Genomic DNA, 24,188 nt, shown 5'->3' on the forward strand with positions numbered 1-24,188 from the left:
CCTGGCTCTTCTCCATTCTCGGCCTCAGTTGCCCCTGTAGAAAAATGGGGTTAAACTTGGCCTTTCTGAAAGCAGCCTGAGGATTGGATTATTTCTTAACCTTCTGGCTTAGAGCCTAGGACCTAAAACCAGCTTAGAACTTTGCCTGAATGCATTCCCCATCCAGAGCCCTCAGAAGCTAAGGGGCCCACTGGTGTGGTATGGGTCCTGGCTGGAGGCGTGCCCCCTAGCAGCCTTCCTTGGGAGAAGGAACTAAGGAACTAGAACCAGGCGCACTGTGAGATGTGTCATCTGTCACAATCACACAGGGTCTTGTGATCCAACTACAGGATTCGCTGTGGTATACCTTGGGCCGTTCTGGGCTCTTTCAAGTGACTTGGAAACCAATCTTCTTTTTTGTTTGATTTTTTTTTTTTTTTTTGGGGGGGAGGGAGGGAAGATGAAGGGGAAGAACTGAAAATTCCTACTGAAATGGATTTGTAGAATGGTTATAGACCTATTTTTAGTAGGGTTTATTTTTATTTTCTGTTGGGTTCATTCCTTCATGCAGTGTCTCTACCTGGGCAAGAATGTGCTAAGTCTGTATTTAATGTGTTTTTGTTTTGTTTGTTTTTCGAAAATGAGAGAAGAGCCGGAGATATGATTTTTATTAATATTTTTTTTTATTATTTATAGCTTCAGATAGGGCCATTCCTCCTCTATAAACTCTGCCCAGTTTTTTTTAAAACTTCACATTGCCCATGAACTTTGGCCCTTTTTGAGACTGCTTTGTCTAAAAAAGAGTAGTTTTTTGCTAAAACATAAGTTTTCTAGTAGATCACAACATATAATGAAGGGGTATAATGGGATATTTGTGTCTCTCTTCTTGTAATATATTCTTCTTCTTCCTGGGTTCTAGAAAAATAGATAAACATATTTTTTCAGGAAATAGTATGATCGTTTCTGTTGGAAGTTGGCTGGGTGGTTGAACAAGTGGCTTCTGTGTGACTGGGTGGGTTTTTGCCTGTTACTCTTAGCCCTTTCTTATGCCATTCCTGGTACCTTTTCGTTTTTCGTTTTTCGATGGGGTTGGAACAGTTGAGGGCTGACACATTAGCCCTCTTTCTGTTTGTGCACAGCTGCTGTTCCTTGGTTTGCTTTCTTCCACCTCTAAACTGGATTGGCCAATATGGTAACCACAGGCCACGTGTAGCTATTTAAATTTCAATCAGTTAAAATTGCATGAAGTCCAAAATGCAATTCTTTGGCCATACTAGCTGCATTTTATGGGCTTGGTTGTCACACATACAGGGCCAGTGGCTTCTGAATGTGCATCTAGTGGACAGTGCTGCCTAGAGGACTAAGCTGGCTTAACAAGTTATAGCTCCAGCTTTGCTGGGATGACCCTTGCCTCCCTGGGCAAGGGTGGAGGGTGCAGAGTGGGTGGGGACTGATTAGGCCTCACCTGGAGCTTGTCACCTGGGATCTTCCTCTGGAGAGGAGAGGCCTGGGCAGCCATGCTTTTCCTTGACCCCACTGGCTGGGATTAGGGAGAGCACCCTCCCCTTCTCTCTCCAGTGATCATGAATGAGCTCCCAGCTGGCTGGGTCCTCTTCCGCTCTCCTCCCCCTTTTCCTGAGGCTGTGTTGGGAGCGAGCACCTCCTCTGTAGACACCTCTCACACTGTTGTCTGTTACTGATTTTTTGATAAAAAGATAATAAAAACCTGGTACTTTCTAGATCATCTGCCTCTGTCTTTTTTAAAAAATCTTTATTGTTGAAAACATGCATAACAGAAAATGTACCCATTGGACAGTTTCTGCATGCATGTACAATTCAGTGACATTACATTTTGCAAATTGTGATGCCACCCTTTCTTACCCACTTTTTCCAAATTGCTCCTCTGCCATTAACATAAACTCACTGCCCACCAACCTGCTTGTGTGACCTTTCGAATTGCTGTTGATAATTTGATCTCTAACCCATAGTTCTTTAAAGAGCACAATATTCAAGGCAGATGGCCTTTCCCTAATTAAACTAAATGCCTGTCATTTTAAAGACTCCATCTGTAGTCTCTGTACCCCTTGATCTCAGTGGAGCCAGAGAGAATTCCCCCTCTGGGTTGCCAGAAAGGAGGGGCAAAGATCTAAGCAGCTAGGAGGGGTTAGGGGGGTAGAAGCCAGACTCTGCAAGCTGGTGGCCTGAGGGTGTATCGCGCCTCCCTCAGTGTTCTGTCTAACTTGCACTGTGTTTAAAAAAAACAAACACAAATATCTTTGAATGAGTTGCCAACTATAAAAATTAGGGCACTTCCTGAAAGAATCCAGAATCTACTTCTCTTGGGTGGGGGCAGGGGAGGCTGAGGATTCAGAAATCAAGATCTGCCCTGTGTGCTATCCAGTCGGTTCCGACTCTTAGTGACCTTGTACAGGGTTTCCGAGGAGCCGCTGGTAAGTTTGAAGCACAGACCTTGCAATTCAAACTGACCTTGAGGTCAAGTGCTTATCCTCTGGCGTGACACCAGGACCCTATAGAGTCTGTATTGTTGTTAGTGCCCATTGAGTTGGTTCTGACCCATAGTGACCCTATATAGGGTTTCTGAGGAATGGCTGGTGAACTTGAACTACCAGCCTTACAGTTCGAACTGACTTTGCAGTCCAGCACTTTAACACACAGCACCACACGAGGACGTAGCCAGAAAAAAAAAAAGAAACCTGTTGTTATCCAATTGATTCTGACTCGTGTTGTTGTTATGTGCCGTGGACTCATAGCGACCCTGTACAGGGTTTCGGAGCAGAAAGCCTCATCTTTCTCCCGCGGAACAGCTAGTAGTTTTGAACTGCTGACCTTGCGGTTCGCAGCCCAATTTGTAACCACTATACTACCAGAGCTCCTTGATTCTGACCTGTGCTAAACCTATTTGAGTAAACGTCAAACAGCTCCATAGGGCATTCTTGGCTGGAAGCTTTATGGAAGCTTATAGATCTTCTGCAGGACTACTGGGTGGGTTCAAACGCCCAATATTTAGGTTAGTAGTTGAATGCAAACCTATCCTGGGACCATAGTAACAAGGTTGCTATGTGCCATTGAGTCAGCTCCAACTCATAGCCAGCCACCCTATAGGGTTCCCGGAGTGACTGATAGGTTTGAACTACCAGCCTTGCTGTTAGCAGTCCAGTGCTTAGCCAAGAGCATCACACCAGGACTCCTTTGCTGTGCAGTGGTTGTTCTTAAGTGCCATTGAGTTGGTATAATAATAGGGTTTCCAATTAGGACCTAAATCCTAGGTCTTCGGACTTGAGTGATTCTTGCTGGGCACCATGTTACCCAGAGAAAGACAAAGAGGAGCTGGTGGTAGTTGTCACAGCCAACCCTCAGATGGCACTGAGGGCCAGGAACCCATTCCTAGTGTTTTGCACACAAGTCCACTTAACCATCACAGTAACTATGAAGTCGGTGCTATTCCTAGCTGCACTGGAGTGGGCCTGCCTCATGTGGACCCCATGCGTGGAGGAACCAAACACTGCCTGGTTGTGGATCATCTCCATAATCAATGTGGATCTGATTCTTGTGACCCACAGGGTTTCATTGGCTGCTTTCCAGAGTAGGCATTCAAGCTTTTCTTCCTAGTCCACCGTAGACTGTAAACTCCTTTGAAATTTGTTTAGCATCACAGAAACCTGCCAGGGTCCATGGACTGGTGGATTGCCCAGGAAGTGAATGGGCTTTGAAAGGTGAGAATTCTATCATTGAACCATAAGAGGTTAAGTAACTTGCCTCAAGCTACAGTTTACAAGGGCTGGAGGGGATTTTGAACCCAGGCAGGCAAGTTTCAAAGTCGACTCATAACTACACTGATACCCCATCTCTGGGGGGATACTCAGCCCTGTAGTCCTCTGTGACACAGCAAATCTGGTCTTTATTAGCTCAAATCCCTCCAAGTTTCCCCTCTGCATTTCTGCAGTCTCAGGAGCCTCAGTGGGTTTCTAGTCCTTGTCACTTGTGTCTTGCAGAAGGCTCACACATTTGTTGTTAAGTTCTGTGAGTCAGTTCTGACTCATAGAGGCCCTGTATAGGGTTTCCAAGGAGTGGTGGGTTTGAACCACTGGCCTTGCAGTTAGCAGTCCAGTGCTTATTCTACAGTGCCACACCAGGAGTCCACTCAGTGTAGATTAGGATATGAATATATGCATACATATACATATATACATACATACACACACTCCTCGTCATTGTGATGTGCTGTGGAGTCGGTTCCGACTCATAGCAACCCTATATAATCTTTAAGGGTGTAGAAAACCTCATTTTCTCCCACAGAACAGCTGGTAGTTTAGAACAGCTACATCCTGATTCATAACCACTACACTACCAGAGCTCCTTGCACAAACTATATATATACACGTTTTACGATATATACGATAATATCGTTTTGGACATAGGGCAATTGAAACTCCCAGAGGTTTTGTAAGTAACCCTGGTGGCAAAAAGGTTAAGCATCTGACTGCTAACTGAAAGTTTGGCAGTTCAAACACACCCATCAGCTCTCTGCCAGAAAGGGTTAGTAATCTGTTCCAGTAACAATTACTGTGGGTTAATGCTCTAGACTGCAAGGTCAGTTTGAACCATAAAGTCGGTAGTTCAAGCTTACCAGCCGCTCCTCAGAAACCCTATACAGGGTTGCTATGAGTCAGAACTGACTCAATGGCACTTAACGACAACAAGGTCAAATGGCGAGTAAGTGACAGAACCAGGTCTGAAGCCAAATCTCTGATACCTCCACCAGGGTGAGGCACTGATGGTAGGTGAGGATTGGTGAGGAGGACGTTTTTGAACCAGACATGGGCTTAGAGATGAGATTGGTGGGGTGGGAACCCCACTTCAACACTTAAACCAGGATGTGCCCATAAAGAATTCGATCACAGACTGATTTCTTCAGAACTCTGCCTGCCCCTGTATTCCCTCAACTCATGGCCCGTGACCAGCAGTCAGCTGCAGCAGGTGTCTACAGCCTTACCCACAGGAAGCACTGTCATGCCACCGCTGCCCCTCCTGCCTTTGTTCTCTGGGGTTGGGAAAACAGCCAAGCCTGACTGGGGTTGTTTTTGGTGAGTGTGGTTAGTGTGGACCCTGGGTAAACTTTTTAGACAAGGCCTCATTGGTTTCAATTCCCTTAAAGCCGCTTGCCTCCTCCCATCTTCACGGTCTGTGCCCCCAGATGTACAAGCTTTCCTCAGGAAGGTTTCTGAGAATTTTACCCAAACTGTGCTTATAACCACTTCCTCTTCTTAGAGAAATTTAATTGAAAAGAAACAATGAGCGAGAGTCAGACAGAGAAAACCCAAGTCAATGCTGAATCCTGAATCCTAGCTTGCTAATCTTGGCACTGGGGTGGCGCTGCGGGTTAATGCGCTGGACTGCAAGGTCAGTTTGAACCACAAGATTGGTGGCTCAAGCTGACCAGCAGCTCCTAGGAAACCCTGTACAAGGTCGCTATGAGTCGGAACCAATCTAAGGCACTTAACAACAGCAACAACAACAACAACAACGTTGGCACTTCAGGCAGAATGAGAGCAGGTGAATTAGGAGATTTGAAGCAGAGATTTTGGCCTTATCTTCATTATGCACCTGCTCCCTAACACAAACACACACACACTCCACCCTTGATGTGATTCACTACACTACCAAGGCTCCTTTTTCAGTGTGGTGGTGGTGGTGGTTGTGCCGTCGAGTCGGTTCTGACTCATAACGACCCAGTGTAGAAAGGTTTCCAAGGAGCAGCTGGTGGGTTTGAACTGCTGACCTTGGGGTTCACAGTCCAGTGCTGATCCTACAGAGCCACACCAGGAGTCCACTCTGTGGCAGTGAGATGACGAGAAGTCTCAGAGGCTCGGAGTTGCTTGAAGGAGTGCAAGATTCAAGTCTCTATCTAAGGCTCAGTTTCCTAAGGCTCAGAGAGAACTGTTGTTGTTGTTGTTGTTAAGTGCCTTCGAGTCGGAGCCGACCCATAGCGACCCTGTACAGGGTTTCCGAGGGTGTAAATCCTTACGGGAGTAGAAAGCCTCATCTTTCTCCCGCGGAGCGGCTAGTAGGTTCGAACCGCTGACCTTAAGGTTCGCAGCCCGATTTGTAACCACTACGCTACCAGAGCTGACTAGACGGATGAAATAGACATATGAATAGAGCAACGGGTTCTCAACCCTGGCTGCTTGGTGGAATCACCTGGGGGCGTTTACGAACCATAGAGACACTGGGTTCCATCCTCACAGAGTCTAATTCAACTGACCCCAAACCCACTGCCAGTGAGTCATTCCAACTCATAGCAACACTACGGACAGAGTAGAACTTCTCCATAGGGTTTCTGAGGTGGAATCTTTACAGAAGCAGATTGTCAAATCTTTCTCCCTAGGATCGGTTGCTGGGTTTAAAGCGTAACTCACTGCACCACCAGGACCCTTTAGCCCAATTGAAGGCCAGGGTGTGAGCGAATTTGTAATTTTTATAGCTCTTTGGGTGACTCTGGAATCGCTGTGAGGTGTGGTGCAAATAGTTAAGTGCTAGGCTGCTAAAACAACAACAAAAAAAAAGGTTGGCAGTTTGAATTCACTCAGAGGTGTCTTGAAAGAAACGCCTGGCAATCCTTTGCCAAAAAACAACATTGAAACCCCTCTGGAACATAGCTCTACTCTGTCAGCATAGGGTTGGCATGCGTCAGAATTGATTTGAGGGCAAATGGTAAGGTGATTCTAGTGAGAAGAGGACTACATTTACCCATACATGAATGTTAACAGTGTTTGGATACGCTCTGGAACCGTGTTTGTAAAGCCTGAGACCACACAAAAAAGTTAACATTCTCACTATGGGCCCTAACAATTAATTCTTTAAAAACAGATAACCAAAGGCACAATTATTGGAAGGGGAAGAGTGCCTCCTTCTGGTTTAAAGTTGCAATCGCAATATACAAATACTCTCATGGGACCAATGTAGTTTAGTTATTGAGAGCCATGCCAATTTGCAAGGCACTGTGAGGGGCCCGGCAGAGGTAAGAGCCTCTTTCCACCTGGAGCGCACAGTGTGGAGAGTAAAGTGGACATGTCCATAAATCCCTGTGATCCAGGGTGGGTGGTGACATCGTCCCAGGGAATACAGGGCTGCAGTCTGGGCAGTTACTTGAGCCACATGCTGTGCTGTTGTTATCTGAAACTTTCTAATACATTTGAATGAGGAAACCCACATTTCATTTGAAACTGGGGCCCAACAAATGATGTAGCCAGTCCTGTCTGGGGTAGTTGAGGAAATCTTGGTGGAGGTGACACCAGCTCTGAAAGGTGAGATTGTGGTGGATGAAGAGGAGAGGAGGAGACAAATTAGTATGGAAGAAGGGGAGAGGGGTGCTCAGGACATGACGATGAGATCAGATGCTGCAAAGGAAAGGGTAGAGAGTGGAGAAGACGGGCTTCATGTTAGGGGGACTCAGGCACGGATGAAGGCCACAAGCTGGAACTTGGAGATAAGCCAGGACTGGAGTTTTGGGGAAGGCACAACCTCCAGGTGGGTGTATAGTTGGGACCAGGTGCATACACCTAACTGGCTGAGGACCTAGGGTCCTCTGAGGGGTGAAGAAGACAGCTGCATGCTTAGGCTAGCTCTTGGTGGCCTGTGACACGGCAGAGGTACTTCTTGGGGTAGAACTGAATAAGGCCTTGAGTCCCCTCACTCTCTCCGTGATGTGCTATGAATGCCCTTGTTAGCCTCTGGTGAGTGCTTTCTTGCTTGAACATCACCAGGGTATGGTGGGCTCATGACCTCCTGAGGTGAGTACTCATTTCAGGGACATTTCTCAATTCAGTGTGTTCTCTTCATTCCTCAGGACGAATTTACCCTCAGGAGCCATAAGGGGTTTTGAACAAGATTCTTCCTCACGCCTCACGCCTCACCCTAGCTTTCAGCCTGCAGATAGCAGACAACAGAATTTATTTAGCCCAGAATCATTCAAAACCCAAAGAACAAACCCTACTTCCTTCCTGCTGGGAAATGTCAACTTCTGCTTTCTCTTTATTCCCTTTCTCATGGGGCTTTCCATGTTCTGGGTGTGAGAAGTTCTCTAGATGATCCATTGTCAGGAATATAGGGCCTACTAGATTGTTGCTAGATACACATAGCAACAGAGGCCTGTGTCCCTGGGGTATGTGAACAGGGTGAATTGGGGGAGGAAGAAACCAGTACACTTGGGTTGAAACCAGTACACTTGGAAGAAACACTTGGGTTTCTTAAGCGTTTGTCAGTAAGCACTTGTGATAACTCATTGGTGGGTGACCTCATCACCAAGAGGAACTGAGGCAGTTATTACAACATTTCTCCCATGGGGAAGGAGTTTTACTGGAAATAAATGAGCCCTTAGAAGTTAAGGAGGGCCCAGAGCTTAGAGCCCCAGCTTCACATTTCAAGCTAGTTTTTCCTGTACACCACCACCGAGGTTGGTACAGGTAGCTGGCACTCGTGGGAGCTGTAATCTTGGTTCCAGCAACCCAAGCCAGTACCTTGTGGCTTTCTTTGCTTTCCTGTAAAACATACACTAGGCAGGGGTGGGTTAGGATCCCATCCTGGGCTCCATGAAAGACTCATCTCTTACCCAGCGTGCTACCAGGTCCATTCCAAGAGTTTTGCCTGGGCTTGTCTTGGGAAAGTTTTGTTCTGAAGGAGTTTTGTGTTAGTCTCTGGGCCTGCGGTATATCCCTGCTTGGGCTGAAGAGGGCTGGTTGGCTAACTCACTTCCAGAGTTGACAGCAACAGAGGCTGGGGGATGCCAGCTGCCTCAGAACCTTGCTTTGTCCCCCAGAAAGGGTTGGAAAGGTAGGTTCTCTGCTCCATCAGACTTGCAGTTCCTTTTTCTGGGAAGCAAGTGGGGTTGGGGAAGAGAGGTAGGTGTGCGCTGGAGAACCACTTCTGTTCAGGAGGGTGAGCACACTCATCAGTCTTTGTCTTGGATGGGGGGACTCGCTGCAGTCAGCAAAGGGGTCCCTGACTCCCAAGCTACATCCGACTGGGCCTGGTGGACAGTTAGATAGCAAATCCCTGTGCTCACCACCTGCCCAGTCACCAAAACTGTGGGCCAGAGAGCAAACAGATACAGGAGCACTGTGCCCGACTCCTGCCAGGGTGGAACCCAGTCCTCCAAGGTAGGACCCTCTATGCTGAAGGAGGGACCCTGTACTCCACAGGACATCCAGTGTTCTAGGTGACACCTTCAAGTGAAAGCAGGTGCTCCAGGTGGGACCTGGTGACCAGGCAGAACCTGGCACTTCAGGACAGAGGATCCGCTGTCTTACAGAGTCACGTGTCCCCAACCTGTGCCTCATGGTGGTTTGTAGGAACTGGCACACCTGCTTCTGAGTCAATGTCCCAGGCTTGGCTCCTTCACTATGTGGCTGCGGTGTAACACACAGCGAGAAACCGAGAGAGACAGTGGCAGAAACAGAGAGATCTACCAAGTGACTGAGGCAGAGAGAGAGTCAGAGAGCCAGCACACGGAGAACATGATTTAGCCTGCGTCTACGTGTCTTTATCAGGAGACTAGTGAGCTGTGTAAGACCTGCGGCGCTTTCTATGGCGAGGGACTTCATCTCCGCAACAAAGCAACAGGGCACAGGGCAGAGGACCCAGAAAAGCGACGCCACACAGGCCGCTTAGGTCTGGATGAAAAGGTGGAAGTTGGTGCGTGTGAACTCGTGGTGGATGCTCTCCAGGAGCGCGTCGGCGTCGGTGTCGGTGTCGGTGGCCGGCTCAGGGGCGCCCTGGGGCCGGGGCCGTAGGCTATATTCCGGGGTGTAGGTGAAGGAGAAGGCGCTGGCGTAGAAGAGCCCGTCGGCGCGCACCAGGCTCACAGGCACTGTGATGGGCGTGCGCAGCCAGCGCCAGTCGCTGCCGAAGGCGGCCACATCCGGTACCACGCACACCAGGGACCGCGGGCTCCTGGGGGCCGGGCACGGGGTTAGGCCTGCGGTGAGCCCCAGTAATATGCAAAACCCGTGACCCAGGATTCACCCCTATACCTGTACATGGTTTCGGCCTCCACATCCCCGAACCACACCTTGAGTCCCGCGTGGAAGTTCTCACCGTGCAGCTCCAGCGTGGCCACGTCACCCCCTCCGCTCAGCTGGGGGAGGATGGCGGTGCGGCGGGGAGGAGGGCAAGAAGACCAGGAGCCCGCTGGACTCCCTCACCAGCACCCCCACCCCCAGCACAGGCGGGACCCACGCCCGCACCTGGACTCACCTCGAGGGTGCTGATGAGGGGCACGGGGGTGACGGGCTCCCGAGTGCAGGCCAGACTGGTGCTGAAGGAGAATTCCACCGACTCCGTGCCGATGATGGTCCAACAAGAGCTGTCATTGAGTAACTCGCGGTTCACCTCCTTGGGGCAGGCGGAGGCCTGGGAGGAGACGGAGGGGATGGGGAAATGGACAGGAGATTCGGATGGTGGCCATGAGGTGAGCTGGGAGATGGAGTCAAACAAACCTGCTGGACAAACAGGTTGCTAAAGGTCTTACTGTTTTCTTAGCATTTTCGAGTTCTGTTTCTAACGGTGTACAATCCTATGCCCTAATGCTCGAATTCTAATATTCTTTGGAAGGGGGTATTGCTTAATAATTATAAGAATTGATATTTTCTACATATTCTGTATGATTCTATCTTCTAACAGTCTGACTTAATACTATTTGGTGAGTAATAAATATTGTCCAATGATGATAATTATTAATCCTGACATTTGCAGATTCTAATATTCTTTACTCAAGAATATTAACTATTATTTGCAGTTGTTCTGTGCAATTCTACATTCCAACATGCTACTATTTTCTGGGAAGGCATATTGCTCAAGCACATTAATTATTACGATTTTTTTTTTATATTTCATGATTTTATCCTAATTCTAACACTCCACGAGAGGCAGTATTCCTCAGTAAGTAATAGCTAGGATGGTGGCATGCTGGTGTGGCGCTGTGGGGTAAAGCACTGGATTGCAAGATGGATTTGAATAGCAAGGTCGGCGGTTCAAACTCACCAGCCACTCCTTGGAAACATTATACAGGGTTGCTATGAGTCAGAACCAACTCAATGGCACTTAACAATAACATGATGGTGGTATAGTAGTTAAGTGCTTATAGGTTCGAACCCTCCAGCCCCTCCGTGGGAGAATGATGCAGCGGGCTGCTTCTGTAAAGATCCCTACAGGGCAGGTCTACTGTGTCTCACAGGGTCATTATGAATCGGGATTGGTTTGTAGGCAATGGCTTTGGTTTTGATGCTGTTGATGATCTGACATCCTATGCATGATTCTCTGCTTTCTGACTTTCTAGGATACTTAGTGCTGATAGTCTCTGTTACTCACCTGGAATTGCACCACCTTTTCTGTGGCAAGGCACAGGTAGGTGCTTGCCCCTCCTGGCGGGCCCCCAGGGAACTGGAATGCACACTTGTGTAGCTGGGAGATGGGCTCATCCACATCCAGGAGCGCACATTGCTTGGCTACTTTGCGGATGATCTGCAGCAGAAGGGTTGTAGGAAGAGTGGTACCCAGGATCCCAGGCTATCCTCCCAGACAGCTCTCTGCTACCCTGATAGCCTTTTGGGTTCTGGAAGAGTCCCCTGCCCCCTTTTCCTCCACCCAGCCCCACATTATCTCCACAGTGATATTATGGGTCTCCATTCATGCCCATGGGAGTCATGCTTTTGGTGTGGATGTGGGAGGCCTCCTCTTCCATACCATAGGAGGTAGTGTAACGCCAGAAACGGTGCAGACAAGCTGCACCAGGGAGCCATAGCGGACGTAGCCCTCTCGAGGCGGGAAGTCCCCTTGGGAACAGCTCTCATCAGCTGAGGGTAAAAGAAAGGAAAGGAGAAGGATGTCAGGGACCCAGGCTTCTACCCCTTTCTGCCTCTGGTCCCGTGCATATCACACACTGTCTTTCTGCTTAGGATTGCCACACAGGGCCAAGCTAGGACTGAAGGTTCCAATGCTGGAGGGATCATTTGTGGCCATCTGCACAAATGTTTGCCTCTTGCAGTGGGGTTGGGACCATGCAGCTGAGTTGAGAATAGGGGGTACTGCATGGCTGTTGGAGTCAGTCACCAGCTCCCTGGGGCCTTTGACATGTCTGTTTGCATTCCTGAGCCTCAGGCATCTGGGGCCAAGTTTACCCTCCTTGAGGAGTTGTGGTGACCATTTAGTAAAGTAATGCATACAAGCTGCCCTTCCCAGGGCTTGCTGGTGTCATTACCCAGGTGTAGCGTGAAGGCGGCCCACTGGCGTGCACTGGCCACAAAGGCCCCATCCTCCACTGAGAGGTAGCGTGTGGAGACTGTCTGGGAGCGCAGGCGGTTGAAGAGGGAGACCTTAGAGCCCGAGGAGATGCACACTGTGAATGAAGGTGGAATCAGTGCCCCACCTGGCTTGGTCCCTTGGATTTTCCAGATAATTCCTGGGCTTCTGTCTGTAGTGCCAGCCTGGCTAAGAGTCCCACTGGCCTAGACCCATTTGGTCCTCATATTCCACAGTACATTTGTAGCCCAGTTTCCATACCTTTGTTCTTCCTTTTGGATACCTCAGTATCTTTCAATCTAATAATCAGCCTTTTATCAAGTATTTGCTAAGTGTCTCTTTGCAGCAGGCAATGTTCTGAATATTGGGCACCAAAAGGTGAATTAGAAACAGCTTTTTTTTTTTTTCCTGGAAGAGGGAGCCCTGGTGGTACAGCGGTTTGTTGCTAAGCAAAAAGTCGGCATTTTGACTCCATTGGCTGCTGTATGGTAGAAAGATGTGGCCATCTGCTCCGGTGAAGATTACAACCATGGAGAGCTTTGGGGGCGGTTTTGTTTTTTTCCTGTTCTATAGGATTGCTATAAATCAGCATCAACTCGACACCGGTAGGTTTTGTTTGTTTGTTTGTTTCTCTGGTCTTGGAGGGAGACAGGAACATAAGTATAAATGTTCAATATGATGTGGTAAGGACTGATAACCCAGGAGGGCTTCCTGGAGGAGTGATGCTCTCAGCTGAGTTATGAAGTAGGTAAGGAGTTGCAGAAGGGACTACATAAGCAGAGAACAGGCAGTGTGAAACAGTAGTACCATACTAGTAGGGTTTGGCCTTTATCTGTCACTCTAGTCTAACACTCTAGTCTAAGACAACAACAACAGCTAGTCTAACATGTGCACTCCGAACCACAGTTGACTTTTCTGACTAGACTGTGGCTACTTGGGGAAGGAAGCACTGGGTCTTTTTCCTCTCGCCCCTCAATGCTAGCCATACTTTGTTGTTGTTGTTGTTGTTAAGTGCCCTGGAGTCGATTCCGACTCATAGCAACCCTGTATAGGGTTTCCGAAGAGCAGCTGGTGGGTTTGAACCGCTGACCTTGCGTAGATGCTCAATTTCTGCTTAGCCTAGTTCTCATCCATTACTGTGTGTCAGGCACTGTTCCAAATGTATAAACTCATTTGATTTGCTCAGCGACCCTCTAAGATAGTATTATTAACTCCATATAACACAGAGCAATTTGCTCAAGAGCAAGCAAGTGGCAGAGCCAAGAGTCAAACCTAGGCTACCTGGTTCTAGAATTTGCACTCGGAACCATCTCACGAAACCAACCCCCTCCCCGAAGCCCTTTCCTGATACCAAGTGCCAGTACGAGAACTGCCTGGCTCAGAGGTATCTATATGGGCTTTTAACAGACAGAAAGTAAAGGTGGTGTAGGGGGCAGAAGCTGGACTCAAGAGTCACATCAATCCAAGTTCAAATCCTGGCTGGACCACTTCCTGGCTGGGCCATTGTAGGGAAGGCATCTAGAATGTGACAGGCACTTGATAAATGTTTCTTAAATGAATGGATGGAGGTTCCAAACCTCACTTTACTCACCTATAAAACACACACACTGCTAGTTAGTACCTGCCTCACAGGGACATGGGGAGTGTTTGTCAGCAGGGTACCCCTCTCCCACCCCTATGGTGGCAGTGTTGCTGTTGTGGTTGTTTTTAAGGTATATTTCTGTTTGCACATTCTTGAGGCTCCCATTCCTGGGGTGTCTCTCCTCTGCTACACTGTACATTCCTTCACAATAGACGTCTGCTCCTATTTCAGCACCTAGCATTGAGCCACGCCCACGGAAGGCCTCAGTAAGTAGGTTCAATGATATTTCCTCTGCCTTTTACCACGTTTAAATCTTTTCCTAGTCCAGCACCTGCTGTTCTTTGTCTGCCCCCAAATTCCCACCCTCAGGTCCCATAACCCCTCCCCAGACTCCACCCCTCCTTCAGCCCAGCCTCCTGCTAGGTCTCCTGGAGCCCACACCATAGCCCAGGTCTTGCTCCCACACCACGGTCTAGGCCTTGCTCCCACACCATGGTCCAGGTTTTGGCCGTTCTTGGCCCCTGCCTGGCCCGATTCCATCGCCCCTGCTCACGGTCGGTGTTCTTCAGCGATTGCTTTTTCTGGGAAGGCTTCGAGATGACCTTGATGAGGCGGCTGTGGAACGTGCCCAGCTCCCGGCCCCCGCGGAGCACCAGCCTCAGCACCAGCCGGAAGTGTTTTCTTTTGTCCACGTCCGAGATGAATAGGGTCTTGGCACAACCAAATTCCTACCAGGCTCAAGGAGAGAGATCTGCTCATCCCAGTCCCCTGTTGAGGGTTGAACCAACCTCCTCTAGGGAACTGACGTCTGTCCCATCGAAGGTGACAAGAAGCTCCAGGCCTCGCTCTTGGCTCTCCTTTCCAAGGGAGAGACACAGGAATGGGACACCCTCCAAGGTGTTCTTACCCTGGAGTCCGGCTGCTCCTCGAAATTCAACTTCTGTGTCTCGGCGGCGCTGCCGGATGCGCCGTCCAGCCCCATGTAGCCGCAGACCATGGGCCCCGGCTCCCCTGCCTGCTGGGCTAGAAAGGGACGCGAGCGGGCTCAAAGGACGTAGGTGCCAGGTAAGCCTAGTTTTGGCCACCAGGGGGCGCGCGAGCTGCGTTTGATAACTGAATGGCTGCGTGGACCTTCCTCCTTCGTATAGAGGGAGACGGCCGGCAACACTGAGGCTCAGTTGGCCCTCACCTTGTCCTTGCACTGGCTTCACCCGCCAGCCGGGACCTGCGAGGTAGACACAGGGCGGAGGGCAGAAGAACCTGTGGAGACATGAGAGTACTGGACTCTTGTATCTATCTCTACTCACTTCTCTGTCCTTTAAGAATCTCAATACATCAGAACCCAGCTGAACACTTGATTCCTCCTTTACCCCACTTCCAGGCTTCTCTAAGACCCACCCACTGCCATCGAGCCCTTTCCGATTCAGTGACCCAGTAGAACTTCTCCTTAGGGTTTCTGAGACTATAAAAATGTAAGGGAACAGACAGCCTAATCTTTCTCCCATGGCTGGGGGTTCTAAACTGCCAACGTTGTGATTAGCAGCCCAATGCGCCAGGGCTCCTTTCACTAAGACAGTAAACCCCATTAACATCTGCCTTAATTTTTTTTCACACCTCTTATTCAACCCATTAGTGAGTCCACAATCAAAACATTCAGAATCCATTGAATTCTTACCACTTCCACCTTAGAACCTCCATCACTTAAAAAAAAAAAAAGTTTATATGTATGCATGTCGTTGATGTTGTTAGTGCCCTTGAGTCTTGTGGGGAAATTCCATGATCTATTTTGGGAGTAAGGAGTGAAGGTTAGAGCTGGGGCTATGGCTAGGCCTGGGGCTTGGTTTATTGTTAGAGTTATTGTTAGGACTATGTTAGTGTTAGGGATAAGGTTTGGTCTAGTTTTTAGGGTTTCAGTTAGATTTATTTTTATTTATTTACTTTTCTTGAAATCTATTTGATTTTCTCTTATTTGCAAGTTCTGAAACAGTTAAAAAAAAAACAACACAGAGTAAATGCTCTTTACTCTGTGTTTTGTTGTTATTGTTGCAACTGTATCTCGGCTCTCTCTTTTAGGAAGTCTGTTTTACTTTGCATACATCTCTATCGGTGAGTCCTGGTGTGCTGCAGGATAATGCACTGGACTGAAAGATCGGTTTGAAACACAAGGTTGGAGCTTCAACCCAACCACCGCTCCTTGGAAACCCTAGACAGGGTTGCTATGAGTCAGAACCGACTTGAAAGCACTTACCAATAATAATAACAGAAACCATATCCTGGCTGAGTCTAGATGATATTGTCATGATATTAGTCTCAGGTTGTTGTCTGTTGTAGTTGGTTCTCTGTCCAAAGAACTCACTGTAGTATTTTTTTGTAAGGTTGGTCTGGTTTTTACAAATTCATTGCATTTCTATTTGTCTGAAAACGACCTAATTTCACTATCTTAGTTGATGGACAGCTTTGCTGGATTCTTTTTTGTTTTTTAAAAATGTTTTATTGTGAATTATGTGATAGTTTACATGCGAGAACATTAGTTTTACATTCATTTTATCGTATATCGTTTCATTGCCACAGTTACAATTCCCTCCATGCATCATCAACCAACCAAAGGGTATACCGTGCAAGCCTGCCCCCCAGTCGTCAGCACACAGCCCCTCTCCTTCTTTGGGTCTAAAGTCCCCAGCTGCTCCATCTCTCCACGTCATTGTCTCTGCCTCCATCTCTGGTATCACTGCTTCTCTGGGTAGGGTCCTGCTCTCCACTCTTACCCCTTGATGGTCCCAGGGACCTCCACTCCCAGACTGCAAAGTCAATCACTCCCCTCCTTTTGCTACAAAACGTCTGCCTTTACATTTCCAACCCTCAAAATCAGTCCTGATAACAATTATTCACTATTGTATCACAAGAGACCTATCTGCATTTCCTTTTATCAGCCCTGCCTAGACAGACTGGATACTTCTCAGTGGAGATTCTACCTTCCTCCATGCCCTCTGGATCAAGGTTCCCTCTTGAAAGCTTGTAATCCAGTCACTTCTTGCCTTTGTAGCCCTCCCACTTTGGGTAGCCAGTGTCCAACTTGCCCATCCCTGTCTACTCTGTGTATGGAGGGGGTGGGAATGATCCTCGCTATAAAGATTTGTTCCCTTTTTTGAGCTGCTGCATCCATAGGTGTAGGTCAAGTTCATCAAATTATATCAGATTACTCTTTCTTCCCCCCCTCTTCTTTCTTCTTCTAGTTGAGCTCTGATCATCCAGTCATTGAAGCCAGGTGCTGGATTCTTAGTTGGCCATTTTTTTCTTTCAAAGTTTTAGATAAGTCATTCCATTGTTTTCTTGCCTGCATGGTTTCTGCTGAAAAATCAGAGTTTATCTTATTAGGTCTCCTTTGTAGGTCATTTGTCATTTTCCTGAGCTGCTCTTGGGATTCTTTCCCTGTGTTTGGTTTTGAAAAGTTTGATTATAATATATTTTCATGTTATTCTTCTGAAGTCTAGCATGTTTGGAGGTCAGTCAACATCTTTCATGATTTTAGGGAAGTTTTCTTTCAACAACTCTTGGGCAATATTCTCTATAATTTTTTTGTGTATGTGTGTCTCTTCCTGTTCTGGAATTTCTGTTACATGTAATTATTACTCTTGATCATTGTTGTTGTTAATTACTCTTGATAGTATCCCAAATAAATCTTAGGCTTTCTTCAGATTTTCTGTGTTCTTTTTTTCTGACTGTTCCTCCAGTGATTATGTGCCGTGGAGTCAGTTCCAACTCATAGCGACCCTGTACAGGGTTTCCGAGGCTGTAAATCTTTACGGGAGCAGAAAGCCTTATATCTTTCTCCCGTGGAACAGCTGGTAATTTCAAACTGCTGACCTTAAGGTTCACAGCCCAATTCGTAACCACTACACTACCAGAGACTGTTCCTCTAGCAGATGATTATCGAGAGATTTTTCTTTAAGTTTTTTCATTCGGTTTTCCATTGACTCAGTTTTGTGTATTATCTATTTCTGAAGTCTTAGTGTTACTCGTCTGACTTTCTAGTTGCTGATTTTGGATGGTTCTCATTTTTTTTCAATTTGTTTTCCTGTTTTTTTTTTCTCCCCCATAGTTTTTTCTATGTTTTCTTTGATTCCAACTGTAGTTTTTTTTCCATCTTTCTATCAGTTGAAGTTGTGTCATTAGCATTCTTTTAAATTCCTTATCAGGCAGTTCCAATATAATTTCTGGTGTTATATTTTCTGACTCTGTATTTTGGTCACTTGTTTGAAGCACTCTGTCTTGTTTCTTTGTGTAAGCTGAAGTTGTAAGTTTCCTATGAGACATTGTGGTATCATACTCTTATTTAGTTGATGATTGTATATCAGTGTTTTCTAGGCACTCACCATCTGTCTTCTGGTGGATGTGGTAGAGACTGGATGTGTGATTGAAATTAGTTCTCTGTTCACTGTTTGTGTAGCATAGGGTAGGCTCATGCGTCTCAAGAAGCTGGGGTGCTATTCCAAGAGCTTGACCCCAGGCAGAGCAGAGACTGCACTGAAGGGAATGCCACCAGCCACTGGGTTGTCAATGGCAGGGGACTAGCCATGCCCCTGTCTACCAGGAGGGCAGGGAACAAAGGAGAACTGCACTCCCTTGTTGCCCACCTGTAGCCCACAGCCCACCGATTTTTTTTCCTTCTCTCTCACTGCTCCTGTTCAGCTTCCTCTCCCAGCTGACACCCAGTCCACCTCCCTGACCTGTCCTTGGATGCCCAGGGTTCCAGGATCACCATCTGAATCTGTTTCACTGTGTCACCCATGTCTTTGTTGCAGAGGGTTGACTTTTAATTTCCTTTAGTTCCATTTCCCATGAGCTTTTTAAAGCACACACACACACACATATGTATAAAGGAGCTCTGGTAATGTAGTGGTTACGAGTCGGACTATTAACCTAAAGGTCAGCAATTTGAAGTTCCCAGTTCCGTGGGAGAAAGAGAAGGCTTTCTGCTCCTGTAAAGATGTATAGCCTCGGAAACCCTATACAGGTTGCTATGAGCCAGAACTGACTCCATGGCACACCACCACCACTATATATATATATATATATGTTTCTTTCTCTCATGTAATGGCTAGCAGGCTTGAACCACTGACCTTGTGGTTCACAATCCAGTGCTCATCCTACAGAGACAGTGTGCTCCATGTATATACATGCATCCCTGGTGTGGCGCTGTAGGATCAGCACTGGACTGTGAACCACAAGGTGGCAATTCAAACCCACCAGCTGCTCCTCAGAAACCCTATACAGGGTTGCTATGAGTCAGAACTGACTGGGTGACACTAAAGAATAACAACAGGTGGAATCAATGGTTTGTGCTCAACTGCTTACCCAAAAGCTGGTGGTTTGAACCCACTGAGAGGTAATGTGGAAGAAACACTGGTGATCTGCACTGTTGAATTACAATCAAGAAAACCCAATGGATTGGCTTATCTCTCCAAATCTATTTCCTTCAACTCACCCTCCATCAATTCCAGTCACTCTGACTTTTTTTGACACCTCAAGTTGGAACAACCTCAAGATTTTTTCTGTCCCATCTACTTGAAACACTTGACTTTTTCTAACGCATCCCGTCTTAGTTATGTACTGTTACTATAGCAGACATACCACAAGTGGGTGATTTTAACAAACTGAAATTGATATTCTCAGTTGAGGAGGCTGGAAGTCTGAGTTCAGGGTGCTAGCTTGAGGGGAAGGCTTTCTTTCTCCATTTGCTCAGGGGAAAGTCCTTGCCTCTTTGAGCTTCTGTTCTTGTGTGATTTTCATGTGGTTTGGAATGTTTCTTCCCTTATGTCAACTCTGATAATTTGTTTAATCTCTTTTATATCTCAAAAGAGATGGACTCAAAACAACCCTATGCTAATCAGGCCTAATTAGCATAAAAAGACAACTCATTTCCAAATGGGATTGCAATCACAGGCATAGAGGGTAGGATTTGCAACATATTTTGGGGGCACATAATTCAATCCATAACACCCCCTCCATTTCTATCACATTTCCTGGTTTTATTTCTTCGCTAGCACTCCTCACACTCTTGGAAGTATCTTGTTTACTGATTTGTTGCTGTTGTGTGCTGTCAAGTCGATTCCTACATGTGGTGACACTGTTATTGTTGTTAAGTGCCATACAGCCGGTTCTGACCCATAGCGACCCTGTATAGGGTTTCTGAGGAGCGACTGGTGAGCTTGAACTGCTGACCTTGTGGTTCAAACTGACTTTGCAGTCCAGCGCATTAACCCACAGGGCCAAATAAAACTGCCCCATAAGGTTTCCTAGGCTGTAATCTTTATGGGAGCAGATTGCCAGATCTTTCTCCCTGGGAGATGTTGGGTGGGTTTAAACCTCTGACCTTTTGGTTAATAGTCAAATGCTTAATCATTGTGTCACCAGGATTCCCTGTTTACTGATTTGTGGGGAGTTTATTGGTTGTTTCTCCCACACTAGAACCAAAGTGATTTTATGAGCTCTTAGAATATGAATTATGATGATGGCAAAGAATATGCATATGCTATGGACTGCTAGAATCCTGGTGTGGCCCTGTAGGATTAAGGACTGCTAACTGCTAGGTCAGTGGTTCAAACCCACTAGCTGCTCCTTGGAAACCCTACACAGGGTTGATATGAGTTGGAATCAATGCAACAGCACTTAACAACAACAACAACAACAACAATGGACTGCTACAAATATGAATAGATCTGTCTTGCAAGAAGTATAACCAGAATACTCCTTGGAAGTAAAAATGGGGAGACTTCTCTGATTCATTGAGCATGTTGCTAGGAGGGACCAGTCAGTCCCTGGAGAAAGACATCATTTTTGGTAAAGTGGAAGGTCAGAGAAAAAGAGGAAGACTGTCAATGAGATGGACTGATGCAATGACCCCAACAATGGGCTCAAGCATAATAAATAACACGTATGAGTACCACGCAGTGCAACATCAGGCCGTGTTTTGTTCTGGTGTCCGTGGGCTTGCTATGAGTTGGAACTGACTTAACAGCACCTAACAAATGGGCATTCTGTCTGTTTTGTTCAACTGTAACCACTGTGCCCAGCAGTGACCACCGCCTGAGACACCACACTCAGTGAGCAATTGTTGACTGACTGACTGACTGTGTGAATGGGAACTAGAGACTCACAGAGAGGTTCTAGTATAGACCAAAGTGGGGAGTGTTAGTGGTGGTGATCTGCAAGGCCAATCCTCAGGCCTTGGTCCTGAGGCCTCCCTGAGGTCTAAAAGGCACTGACCACTGAATGGTACCATTGGACTGAGCTCCGTGAACCTGGGAAGGGCTACGGAGGCACCTACCGCTTCTCATTTCCGTAGGATTTCTGGGCCACCTTGGCGTGTAGAATCCGCACCGTCTGCTCGCACTGTTGCTGCAGACATCGTCTCACGCCGTCTCGCAGGACAGTTGCACGCTCTGGTGATGACCTGGGAGTGATCAGGGAGGAGCTGACACGGCGCCCTATGGCCCTATGTGCACAGGTTGAATGAAAGGAAGTGGGAATTGGGTTGGGGGTGGTGGGATGCTAGACGTTCAGACCCCGCGGAGACCGGGAGAGGAAGTGTAGGCAAGAGAGGGTACTTGGGTGGCAAATAATGTTTGAAATATTTGGGCTGCGCGGTGCTCAATGAAGCTTGCACGAAACCCACCGGAACTGGCCAAGCGTCTCTCCGCGTGCCTGGCTCTGTGCCAATTGTAGCCTGGCTCCGGGTACAAAAGCTGCATTAGTGCCGGTGGGTGGGGGAGGGCCCACGGCAAGTGAGGGCGCACGGTCTCCCCACACCTTGAAGGAACTGTGTTGGTCGAAGTTTAAAACTTTCGCACCCTAGCGGGGTTTTGACTCCAATGGGGACGAGCTTTTGGTAGCCCCCACCCCCTCCACCAGCTCAGTGTGCGGCCATCTGGCAGATGTCCCAACCTAGAAGCGTTCCTAAACCGTGTCCTCAGGACCCTGGGAAACCGCTGATTTCTTCTAGGGCTAAAGAATCCCCCTCTTTCCGTGAGAGGGGGCCTGTTGATAGATTGGCTTTCGTTCCCTTGACCACGGGGTCTCCCTTGGCCGGGCATAGTTAGCCAAGCCGGAACCTAGGGACTGGTGGAGTTTCAGCTTGGAGGTTTTGATGGGTGGAAATGGGTGGGTTCAGGTCTAAGTCAATGCAGGGAACGTGTAAGGATAGGGGAGACCAGCAGGTGGGCCTTTATGTTTTTGGCAAGACCGGGGCTCAGGCTCTTGGATGGGGCAGAGGCAGCCAGAACCCGACGCGCCCTCGGACGCAGAGCCAGGCAACCAGCGCCTGAGCCAGGCCCCGCTCCGCCCCTTGGGGCTCTCCTCAGGGAAGCGCCTAGGAGGCTTCCAGCGCATTCCGGCAGCCGAGCGTGTAGCCACCCCAGCCTCGAGTTGCAGCCGGATTCCGGCCGCACAGCGCGCGTCTGTAGCGCGGAGGGTGGCGGGCCAGGGGCGCAGTATTCGCCCCGCCCCGACCCTCAGAGGAAGGGCGGGGGTCGATCCCTGCAGTGGGAGGGGTCGCAGTCCTCACTCCCCCTCCCCACCCTCCAGCCTGGGTTAAATGCTGCAGCCGCCTCCGCCCGCTCAAGCTGCCTGGCCGTCCTCACCCCTGGCCCGTTGCCCGCGCCGTTACCTGGTCCAAGTGCCCGGGAGGCTCAGCCCGTCGGCTCTGTTCTGCTGCCGCATCTCCAAGCTGCCCGGCAGGCTCAGGTGAGTCAAAGGGCCCGGCGGCACTGGGGGACCTGCGGTGGAACAAGCGTCAAGCCAGACCCAGAGATCGTCATTAGGACGCCCCCATTCACCATAGTGCTTCCTTACTTCTGCTGGGACCTTTCCAAATCCGGGGAGAGGCGGTTTATATAATCTCACCCCTCCAGAAACCCCCAGGAACGTCTCCAAGGAGCTCATTGCTCGGGCAACTCTCAGGTATTCATTAGACATTCCCTCCTTGCCCCGAGAGAGTCCACTTTCTCCACCCCAAGGATTTACCCCTCAAAGGAGCCCCATTGTCATCTCCTCCCTGCCACCAAATCGCTGTGTGACTTTGGCAGAAACACTGCCCTCGCTGGACCTGTTTCTCTCTCCGTAGACTGAGGGAATTGGAGAAGTGATGGTTTTTGAGGCAGTTGCAATTTTGATTTTCTAGGATTCTTGGGGTGGGGTGGGATGCCAGGTGTGATGTTGGCTCAGGCCAAGACATTTTGGTAGTTCACAGACTTATGCAAGTAGGAAAGGATACGGTGGTAAAGTCCCCTGTGCCTTGATCCCCACGCTCCAGGGGTGCTGGCCTGGGCTTTGGCCAAAGTTAGAGAAGGCTCCCCCCAGTGGCGGGCACATCTGGCTTCAGTCGCCGTCCCACTGTCAGCCTGCCCAGAGGAATTTTTGTTCCTGGACCAGGCCTGAAAGGCAAAGGAGGTGGAGTGGAATCTGGGACCGGAAGTGCGCCTGGAGGGAGCTGCAGGACCGACCCCGCTCAGAATAGGCCCATTCACGGAATTGGGGGTGGGGCACGGCTGCGGTTGGGTTAGGGGCAGCTGGCCCTCGCTGCCAAGAAACTGCAACAGGGAAATGACTAAAGCAGCCTCAGTGAGGGGGTGGGAGGAGGGAGTGAAGTAAGGTGGGAGGAAGAGAGCGAATGGAAGGACAAGATGCAACAGTTAAGCGCTTGGCTGTTGAAGGAACGGTTGACAGTGAACCCATTCAGCAAATGCGGGAGAAAGACCTGGTGATCGGCTTCCATAAAGATTACTGTCAAGAACTCTATAGGGAAGTTCTACTCTGTAACACGTGGGTCATTGAGTCCAGACCCAACGCCCTGCCAGCCACTTAACAGCAACAGACGCCAAGAAGCTCAGGAGGTAGAAGCAAGGTTCCAGGTTCTAGCTCAGTCTTTACAGCTCAGCGCACCTTCTTCTTGAGACTCAACCTTCCCATCCATAAAATGGGGTGCTTTCGTAATTTTGAAGGGGCGCATCTGGGGCCACGGGAGGGAACGCTCACCTGCTGCCCCCACAGGGTCCATGGCCGCTTGCTCGCTGCCCTCTGGCCAGTACCGCTGTCCTCAGATCCCTGCGCACCCTGGCGCCGCTGTCCCTGCGCTGGAATATATCTTGCCTGGACCCTTATCTTCAAGGCCCCGGGGCTCCGAGCTCTCTGTTTGCTCTGGGCAGGGGCACCTGCTGGGCAGCTGTGGGTTTCCCACGTTTCCTTAGCCGGCCAGGCCCGGCCCGACCCTGGCAGCGCCCCCTGGCGGCCTCTCCTGAGAGAGGACCAAAACCGT

At 48.7% G+C, this 24,188-nt stretch overlaps 1 protein-coding gene across 2 annotated transcripts; it reads right to left on the minus strand.

The window, feature by feature from the left end:
- Window positions 1-9,662: 9,662 nt before the first annotated feature.
- On the minus strand, window positions 9,663-23,930 carry RBPJL (recombination signal binding protein for immunoglobulin kappa J region-like). 2 transcript variants are annotated; one of them, XM_006839257.1, is made up of 12 exons: window positions 23,909-23,930; window positions 22,542-22,650; window positions 21,204-21,329; window positions 15,066-15,136; window positions 14,784-14,899; window positions 14,430-14,604; window positions 12,254-12,391; window positions 11,740-11,849; window positions 11,365-11,517; window positions 10,252-10,407; window positions 10,029-10,132; window positions 9,663-9,945 (listed from the first exon to the last, which is right to left on the minus strand). In XM_006839257.1, the coding sequence occupies exons 1-12, from the start codon at window positions 23,928-23,930 to the stop codon at window positions 9,663-9,665; spliced, it is 1,563 nt and encodes a 520-aa protein (XP_006839320.1). The 2 variants fall into 2 exon arrangements, with proteins under 2 accessions (XP_006839320.1, XP_006839319.1); XM_006839256.1 differs by having other exon boundaries at window positions 9,663-9,948.
- Window positions 23,931-24,188: the final 258 nt, after the last annotated feature.

The sequence above is a fragment of the Chrysochloris asiatica genome, unplaced genomic scaffold, assembly GCF_000296735.1.
Source record: "Chrysochloris asiatica unplaced genomic scaffold, ChrAsi1.0 scaffold00023, whole genome shotgun sequence".
NCBI classification, from domain to species: domain Eukaryota; kingdom Metazoa; phylum Chordata; class Mammalia; order Afrosoricida; family Chrysochloridae; genus Chrysochloris; species Chrysochloris asiatica.